At 41.6% G+C, this 9,854-nt stretch overlaps 1 protein-coding gene across 1 annotated transcript; it reads left to right on the forward strand.

Annotated features, from left to right (window-relative positions):
* Nucleotides 1-1,593: 1,593 nt before the first annotated feature.
* g3bp1 (GTPase activating protein (SH3 domain) binding protein 1) lies at nucleotides 1,594-9,854 on the forward strand. The gene is made up of 12 exons (XM_080840059.1): nucleotides 1,594-1,731; nucleotides 2,837-2,953; nucleotides 3,172-3,253; nucleotides 3,861-4,034; nucleotides 4,226-4,316; nucleotides 4,515-4,608; nucleotides 5,011-5,212; nucleotides 5,384-5,482; nucleotides 5,729-5,846; nucleotides 6,830-6,955; nucleotides 7,878-7,987; nucleotides 9,020-9,854. The coding sequence occupies exons 2-12, from the start codon at nucleotides 2,859-2,861 to the stop codon at nucleotides 9,251-9,253; spliced, it is 1,425 nt and encodes a 474-aa protein (XP_080696185.1). The 5' UTR covers nucleotides 1,594-1,731; nucleotides 2,837-2,858; the 3' UTR covers nucleotides 9,254-9,854.

Below are 9,854 nucleotides of genomic sequence, written 5' to 3' on the forward strand. Positions count from 1 at the left end.
CACATCCTAAAGCTCCGCTTTCACCCGGTTACCAGTCTTACCCTTCTAGCCAGACACTCATGTCAGGAATCTCAAACAATGGCAGAGATCCAGCCTCAAAGACAAGAACTGGTCCCACCCCACTCACAACAGGGAGGAGAGAACTCTCTGCCCCCCCCCCCCCCTCCCCTCCCCCAGACACACTCCCTATCCCCTTTCCCTGTGTGTACAGAATGTACAGTTCAGACTTCTATAGCCTAACCGTTTTCTCAATTTTCAAGCATTAACGTATCAACTGGTGGGTAGACATGATGTGAAGCTCAATATAGGTACCTCAGAGCTATGGGGAAGGGAAAATAGGTCTCAAGGGGGTAATTTGGAACAGGCAATACCATACCCTAAAACCAATTACTTCGAGAATGATTAATGAAGTCATGAACATAGACATCCCAATGAAGCTGTCTTAACCATTTTCAGTACCCAAAGGGATATCTCTTGCAAGTGTTGTAGATGAGTTTTAATCAGTTCTGTTTTTACAAACCTGGTGGGCAATCTTATATTAGACCTCTTAGTTACACTTTCCATGTCGCTCCATAGACCTACCCTTACCGAGTAATGAAATTAGGCTTATTGCTTACAGTTTACATGTGCTATTCCCGTTTAGTTTCCTGGGTTGTCCCTCTGGAATGGGAAATATAGCCCACTCATGCATAAATGTATAGGCTGCCACGTAAAATGATATGTTGTTTCATCAAACAGTACTTTTCAGATAGAATTTTAGATGTATTATATATATTTGCGTGTTCATAATTCTTTTGAAGATAATGCGTAATGGGGAATGGGAGCGGTCCCTTGAGCCCGTGCATCTCTCCACGGGAAGGGCAGTGTGTCGCCGCCCTCAAGTGGCTGAAGTAGACATCTGTGTGTAGACTGTAGAAGAAGGTTCTTCATGGTGCTCAGAGACGCTTTGTAGATGCTTACCGGAAATTCATATTTGAGAAGCCTAGTCTAATTACGTGAAGTTTTCGTGCTGTCTTAGCCACACATCGTTCTTAAGAGGCACTTAAAAGTCTTAAGGCAAAGTGCTGTGTAAAACAAATATTATTACCTAGCTCTTTAGCCTTTTGTTGAGTGTTATAGATGTATATATCACTACCAAAGCTAAAATGGTTTCAATGTGTCTATTAAACCATCCATTTGCCTACAGTATAGCATGAAAGAGGCGGGTCGGGCCTACTCGAGTGCATCTTCTAATATATAGTTCGATATAAATCTGCGTGTCAGCTCGAATCGAAAAAATACTTAATTTTTTCATGTAAAACAGCATTAAACCACACATAGGATATTATTGCAAAAAAAATGATTACAGTAGATAGGAGTTGTATGAAGCGGTATGCACGTCTCTTACAAACTTGCTACTCGCACCCCGTTTCATTGGTCTCGTGAGAATAGCTCAGCGCACAGTGATTGGTTATTACGAAGGGTTATGGTGAAAAGTTCATTTCGATTGGTTTGATTTCACCTATTTTTTTAGTGAATGGCCTTTCCATTGGTTAGCTGAAGTTGACCGCTCCTCTAATGTCGGTTTTACACTCAGTTCTGAGGCCGGTATACTACTTGCACGTTGTAAGTCTTTTCACCCGTAACGTTAGCAAGCTAACTTACAGTGCGGGAGTGAAGAAGTGGTTTTGATAACTAAATCACTTCTTATTTCGCATTAGCTTGAAATAATACATAATTGCATCCCCCTTGGTGAGTATAACATCAACTATTTAGTTCTGTTTTTCTTAGGTTAATAGTGATGAGCATAATGTCTTGGTTTACTTAGCCAGTTAGCACTAACCGCTAAGCTATTATACTGTCCATGTGGAGTAGTTAATCATCAAAATCCGCCTATTTGACGCGATGGATCAATCAACATTTTAACCAATTCCTGGATATGATGAAGACATGGCGAAATTATTATCTTTCTCTCTGTTGTGTGTAGCAATCAATTTAGTATAACTTGGGTTACCCTCATTGTGGCCGGCTGTTTGCCTCGAAAGAAAAACGAAGCTAACCATGATGCTAAGTTGGTTTGCCTGGTTGGCTAATATTAGCTTGCTAAGTCGGCTGGTCTAAGGTTATCGTCCCGTTTTTGCAATCAAAACATTTGGAATATTATTCATCTTCGCTATATAGCTCACTGGTTATCTCTCTTGCGCTATTATGGGAAGCGATGTGGTGTTATGCGCTAGTTTTGACATTAACTTAACACGTGCTTCATACCAGTAGTTATGGTTGTCTAGCTAGTCTCTACAATGTCGACCTAGCACAAGAAAAGTGCGCTAATGTTAGCTATCATATGGCAAGTTGTCTAGTCATATGCGTAGATCATTTGTGGACATCAGAAATTTTAAGACGTCTGAAGTCACGTGTCCATTTCACTCAATACTTTTTATTCATGCAATATCTTGACGCAATTATGTTGGCCATTTATTAATTGATAATGAAGCTAGTTATCAGCTATGGCTAACGCTAGCTCTTGGACATCAGGTGTGTCAACCATAGCTATCGTTATAGCCGGTTAGGGGTGTGCCGTGGTCGTCAAGGTATGCGAGGTTGTCAAACAAAGAGGGACTGCTACTGTACTGCTCTCCTTCAATGCTAAAATCTTAAGACTTCGGGTACTGTTCTGTTTAGCATGGCTGACCTAGGCTTTGAAGCATCTAGCATAGTCATGATTGGCTTAGCCGGGGATTTATTCATATCGTTAAGGAAGCAGATGGCCCCTGTTGTTCGAACAGGTGCAGTTTTATATCTGTCTAGTATTGTCAGTTCTTACTCCTAAAGAACCAGGTCGTGTTTTCACTTGCAGTTAAAACCAATTGACCAAAGATATGGTGATGGAGAAACCCAGTGCCCAGCTTGTCGGGCGAGAATTTGTCCGACAGTACTACACACTTCTCAACCAGGCCCCCGATTACCTGCACAGGTGAGCTTATGATAAAATGCCACATTAACAGGATGTACCTGAAGATACAAATTGTATGTAGAGTTAAATATTGTTCAAACTACGTGCACGAATGTGGAATGTGTTGTGTAATGCCATATTAAATTCATCTTTTCAATAATTAAATATTGTTTGGGGTTATTGTTTCATGGCCTGCCTATTCACTTTTTAACCATGTTATTGTCATATTCACATTATAGATTTTATGGCAAGAACTCCTCTTTTGTTCATGGAGGCTTTGACAGCAATGGCAAACCCGCAGAGGCAGTTTATGGTCAATCGGTAAGCTGCCAAATGGATAATAACAAATGTTATTATGAAACGCACACAATTAATCCTTTCTAGGTCCCTTGTGAGAAACTGCTTTGTATGTCATGTTGTGTAATATTGGTAATCTAAAAACTGCTTTTACTTAATCCAATTAAATAGTCTGTGCATTGCCAAAACAAAACGCCTTGACCAGTGTGCTGGATCATTATGTAAGTTTGGATGATCCAGCTCTTAGCTATTTTGGGATTTTGATGCAAAGTTATCTGAGGTGTGAGCTAAAAGTAACAGTACAGCTGTCCAGTTCTGAGCCACTATACCTAAAACAATACTTAAAAATAAGACACTATACAATGCATTTTTGCCTTGTTGTCAGACAATCAGCATTGAGTGATTTGACTTATTACAATGTGTTTTGTAGACACTGTTTGCATGTGTGCAAATGTTTATAGTTTTCTGACATTGAACATGTCAACAGTGTAAGCAAATTAATCCATTAATATCCTGAAGCAACAATTCAAGCTGTGTAGAATAAACAAGTATACTGTTAAACATTATCTTTTTTTAAATTTTTTGATGTTGCATCTTTTAAACACAAAATCTTATCTCTGTTCTCAAACAGGAAATTCACAAGAAAGTCATGGCACTAAGGTTCCAAGATTGCCACACGAAGATCCGGCATGTGGACGCACACGCTACACTCACCGAGGGTGTGGTGGTTCAAGTGATGGGAGAGCTCTCCAACAACATGCAGCCCATGAGGAGATTCATGCAGACTTTTGTCCTCGCCCCTGAGGTAAGATATTTGGCTTGGACACTCTTATGATCCTAATATTCTCTTGGCAGTGGTAAACAGACAGCCTACCTCTTCCAGCAGGCGGGAAAGGTCACTGATTTAAAAAAAAAACTAAAAGAAAAAACACACAATGCTATTTGGTTTAGGCTGCACATAGTAACACTGGTCCTCATTACTGTTGCCTTATCCAGGGAACAGTTGCAAACAAGTTCTACGTGCACAACGACATATTCCGCTACCAGGATGAGATCTTTGGTGACTCAGACTCTGAGCCCCTTGATGGTAAGTTATCAGCTGTTAAATACTTCATGTTTCATCAAAAATGTGTTACTTCAGTGCTTTTAACCATGGCTTCCTTCAGTGCATTAGCTCAAGACACGCACACGCTATAGGTATGCAGTCCTCCCTCATCACGCTTTGACTAACAGTCTCCCCCTCCCCGGCTCGTACACTTCCTTCCCTTCCTCTCATTCTGAGCAGAGTCTGAAGAGGAAGGAGAGGAGCTTGAGGAAAGGACCGCATCACCCACAGTTATGCCAGACGATTCTGCTGCCTTCTACGAACAGACATCATGGTGAAGTAGACCCTATTCTGTTTTTCTTCACTCTCTTGCCTACTCCCAGCTTTCTGAAGCTGGGCCAACTGGACATGTTACTGGCGCTTAAGAAAATGTTATGTTAATTAAATAATGCGTTTAACTTGAAATGATTTAAAATGGCTTTGATTTTGGTAACTCTGTTATCTTTTAAGTGGTGTTCAAGAGGGTTTCAGTTGTGTAAAGACCGTTTCATTTTTTATTTTAAATTGGTGCCTTAGTAATTTGTAATTTATTTTTCCAAGGCGGGTACAGTGCACAATATAACATTAATCCTGTACAACAGGAGAAAATACATTATGCCAGGCTCTAGCAGATTGCTATTTTCCACCTGTAGTGAATTGAGTCAACATTTTGACGCTCTCTGTCTTTGGCAATCAGTGTGGAGCCTGAGGTCCCGGAGCAGGAGGAGGTCGACTCGCCCCTAGAGGTTGCGCCAGTGATGGAGCCCGAGCCACCAGCAGTCGAGCTGAAACCAGAGCTTGTTGCCGAAGCAGAGGCCCCCATCTCGGAGCCCACAGAAAAGGCCCCCGCGTCCCCAACCCCCGCAGATCCCGCCCCAGCCATGCCAGAGGAGAACCGGGTATGGTACCCCCACCCCCCCACTACACATGCAACTTGACAATTACCATACTCTTTCCAAAAAGGACCATATTTCCGTGCAGCTCCACCATTAGCCCCGTTTATCCCTAAAATGGCTATTGTTTTCTGATGAGATAATGAGGTTGAAAGTTTTTCTTGTGCTCTTGTACAGCCTTTCTCCTGGGCTTCCGTCACCAGTAAGAACCTTCCTCCAGGTGGAGTCGTCCCAGCTTCTGGAGTTCCCCCTCATGTTGTCAAAGTCCCCACACAGGTATGTCAGCCCCCAAGCTGTTTGCTCACATGTAAATACAACGACTGGTTCAGTTTCTTGTTGAACATAGTTGTGTGTGCGTGCAACGGGTTAGCCTAATATCTGAAGCTATTGACGAAAATGATAAAAGGATGTTGCAGGTGAGTATAGTGTCTGCAAAAAATGCCAGTCGAGTGAAAATGCCTCTGTGTGTTTGCATGTACAGCTATACAGCCATATTGAGTTTGTTTTGTGTTCTCACTTTAGCCCAGGGTAGAGGTCAAACCAGAAGCCCCAGCCACAGCACAGAGGCCCCAGAGGGACCAGAGACCAAGAGATACCCGACCCGGACCCCCAATCACCAACAGAGGCCCCAGACCACCAGGTACAGTCCCTTATGAAGCGTCTATCTGGGTGTGTCCACTGATTCAGCTCCAGTATTGTTATAGCTCAGCTCAGGCAAGCGGCTCATCATTTTTTTTTTTCTTAATTATTATTTTCTTTTTATTTTGGTCATCTGAATATTGACGAGTACAATCAAACATGACTCATTTAGAATATCTTCAATATATAATATAAAAACACACGTTCCTTACACATTTCTCAGCCTCGGCGGCTCATCATTTTAGTACTTTTTTGTACTTCCTGTCTGAAGTTACTAGCAAAGCATTGCTATGGATATGTATAGGAGTGGTACTTGATATTCATCTCAATATTTAATTTGCTCTGTCGGCTTTTATAATCCAGATTTCTTCACCTTGTGGAGAAGTTTGCCGATTAGGCACAACTTGGCTCTTGTGAATTTGAGATCTGCTTTCCTGCAGTCTGACCTTTTACTCAAGGCAGATTAATTCCGTACTCATCTGTACTATGAGACAGGTAGCCAAACCCTGCTAGTCAGCTGTCATGTTTTGCAGGTGCAAAAATGTGCGTCAAGCTTTCTAGCAGTCTGCTGTTTCCCCCGAACAAGACTTGCGCCTACCCTGAAAACTGTCACCGCAATATATATTTTTTTATAACTGTGCAATTTCACACTTTTGTAATGGCATCCGCCGTATTCCCAATTTGATGCGGTCTGCAGTTACTGTGCCTACCTTTCTTTGTCTATGGCAAAATCCCCTCAGTCGGAACATTTTGCACCTTTGGATGCGTCTAAATTGCATCCACCCCCATCTTATTAAAATCGGATTCGACATTAATCATTTCTGGTCCAGTGGAATGACATGTCCAAGGTGGCCCCCATATGGCAGGTGTTCCCTCTCCCTCACATGCCTGCAGAGTGGAGACAAAAGACTTGTCACCAGCATGGTGCCGGTACCTGAGTTTTTAAGCTGCGCCCGCCAAACCTATCCTTGTCCGTTGTTGCAGTGCGGGAAGGCGAGCAGGGCGAGGTGGAGACGCGGAGAACAGTCCGGTACCCTGACAGCCAGCAGCTCTTCGTCGGGAATGTACCCCATGATGTGGACAAGGCTGAGCTGAAGGAGTTCTTTGAGCGTGAGTCCTGGAAACCACATCTTAATTGGGAGCACTACAACTATAACTGATTATTATTTGTATTATTATCATTATTATAATTATTATTATTGCTACTACTGTTATTCCAACTACTGCTACAGATATAATGGTCAAATGTCTAAAAGGACTGTTTAGGCCAAGTGCTGTGTATTATTATTATTATCATTATTATAATTATTATTATTGCTACTACTGTTATTCCAACTACTGCTACAGATATAATGGTCAAATGTCTAAAAGGACTGTTTAGGCCAAGTGCTGTGTATTATTATTATAATTATTATTATTGCTACTACTGTTATTCCAACTACTGCTACAGATATAATGGTCAAATGTCTAAAAGGACTGTTTAGGCCAAGTGCTGTGTATTATTATTATCATTATTATAATTATTATTATTGCTACTACTGTTATTCCAACTACTGCTACAGATATAATGGTCAAATGTCTAAAAGGACTGTTTAGGCCTAGTGCTGTGTATTATTATTATTATCATTATTATAATTATTATTATTGCTACTACTGTTATTCCAACTACTGCTACAGATATAATGGTCAAATGTCTAAAAGGACTGTTTAGGCCTAGTGCTGTGTATTATTATTATTATCATTATTATAATTATTATTATTGCTACTACTGTTATTCCAACTACTGCTACAGATATAATGGTCAAATGTCTAAAAGGACTGTTTAGGCCAAGTGCTGTGTATTATTATTATCATTATTATAATTATTATTATTGCTACTACTGTTATTCCAACTACTGCTACAGATATAATGGTCAAATGTCTAAAAGGACTGTTTAGGCCAAGTGCTGTGTGCTTCGTGCTCCCTGTCTGTTTAGTGTGTGACCTGAAACCGCATTAATGTATTTCACTAATTGACCTTGGTGCTCTTTAGAGTATGGCACCGTGCTGGAGCTAAGAATCAACAGCGGAGGAAAGCTGCCCAACTTCGGCTTTGTGGTGTTTGACGACTCGGAGCCTGTGCAGAAAATCCTGAACAGCCGGGTAAGGGCGCACAGGGCACTTGATGGGGGTGGGTGGGGAGGAGGAGGAGGAGGAGATCATAAGAAATCTAAATCCTGACGTATGCCTTTGTGTGGAATGATTGCCAGGGTGTAACTTCTGCCACAAACTGCAGTCATGGTTTTAACAGTGTGTGTGTGTGTGTGTGTGTCTTTATATATATATATATATATATATATATATATATATTAATATTTCTTTTTTTTACAGAGATGTGTTTGCATTTTTAGTTTTTTTGAGATATTCTGATGGTGGTAGAAGTTTGGGCGTATAATCAGACCTGACCCAACATGGCCGATGCCAAGTTCTGATCCAAAACCAATTGTAGTACAATTTTAAGAAAGCAAAAAAAAAAATCGAAATTGAAGTTAACTGCCTTAAGTTTAAAAATGTGATGTAAAGGCCTGTAATTTCTTAAGTTTATTTGAAAATGTAAAAGGCTTTCACTTTGTGTTTTTATTTATTACAAAAACTGTTTCCCTGCAGGCAAAAATGCAACAGTGTTAATTTAGTTGAAGACTGATTGATAAGGACTTTAAGCACTTGGGGCTTTACTTTACTTTGGGTTTGGTAATCCGTGTCTTGAGACTCGATTGAGACTTCTCTGCCTTGACATGTCATTGACTCGAGACTTAATCATTTATGACTTGAGACTACTGGTTACTTGCCAAACCAGTTGGAGTTCACAGGCCGAACTCCGATTACTGGTCCTGTGGGAAGCCCAAAGAGAATTCTGAACCCATGGGAGATGGACAAATATTTTTTTTTTAAGAAGGTGTTTGAACCTAGCGGCTCACGTCATTAGCTTCACACTGTTAGCTCAGACTTCAAATGTAGGGACTGAAAGCTGATAGTGGCCGTGGTAGTATCACTGGAAATAATGCGATGCCGTGAGTCAGCCGAGTGGATGTAATTACTGCAGAGGAAGTCATAGTTGTTGTAATGCGAGTAGAAGTATTGATGGTTGTGGTGGTGTAATTTCATGCTCTATATTTTTTTTTCTCTCCCCTCTAGCCCATTAAGTTCCGAGGTGACGTCCGTCTGAACGTGGAGGAGAAGAAGACTAGGTCTGCACGCGAAGGAGAGCGACGAGATATCCGCCCGCGAGGCCCTGGGGGACCCCGAGACAAGCTTGGGGGCCCCCGTGGGCCAATGGGCCGTGGTGGTCTGTCCCAGAAGCCTAGCTTCGGTGGGGGACGAGGAAGTGGTGGACCCAACGAGGGACGATTCTCTGCTCCCCGTCAGTGAGCCGAACCTCAAAAAGCCCCCCACCCCGTCAACTTCCTCCCCCCCCACTTCACAGCTACTACTGATGCAGGTCTTGCTATTTGACATGGAATCCCACTCACCCTCACACAGTACCCTACCGTGACCCCCCCCCTCCCGGTCTCCCATCTCTGCTTTTGTTCGCCTATCTAGTAGGTGGAGTGCGTCAATCCCAGTTTCACCTGGACTCTGAAATACTGTCTTTTACTTTTCATTCAGAACTTGAATTTGTTGTAGAGGAGTAAAAAAAAAAAAAAATCTAAGAATATGGAAGAAAAGAAATTACTTGAATTGGAGAAAAAGGAAGAAAGAAAAAAAGATGACACAAGAAATCGAGAGTCTGGTTTTTAGCGTTCTCTCCTTGTTTCTTAAAGGAACGTGTTTTTACTGTGTATTGCTAGCACCCGCTTTCAGGTTAAATGCAGGTATGGTTTTATTTGGAATTATTGCCAAGTTGGATCATGGTTGTGTACAGATGACTCTTCAGCATGGGGAAGACAGAGAAACCCTGTTTGCCTTTTAACTGTTGCACTTCAAACAACTCCACTGTCGAGAGAACAAATAAACTTGGTATAATATTTTA

This window comes from Sprattus sprattus (genome assembly GCF_963457725.1).
Source record: "Sprattus sprattus genome assembly, chromosome: 6".
Taxonomy (NCBI): Eukaryota; Metazoa; Chordata; class Actinopteri; order Clupeiformes; family Clupeidae; genus Sprattus; species Sprattus sprattus.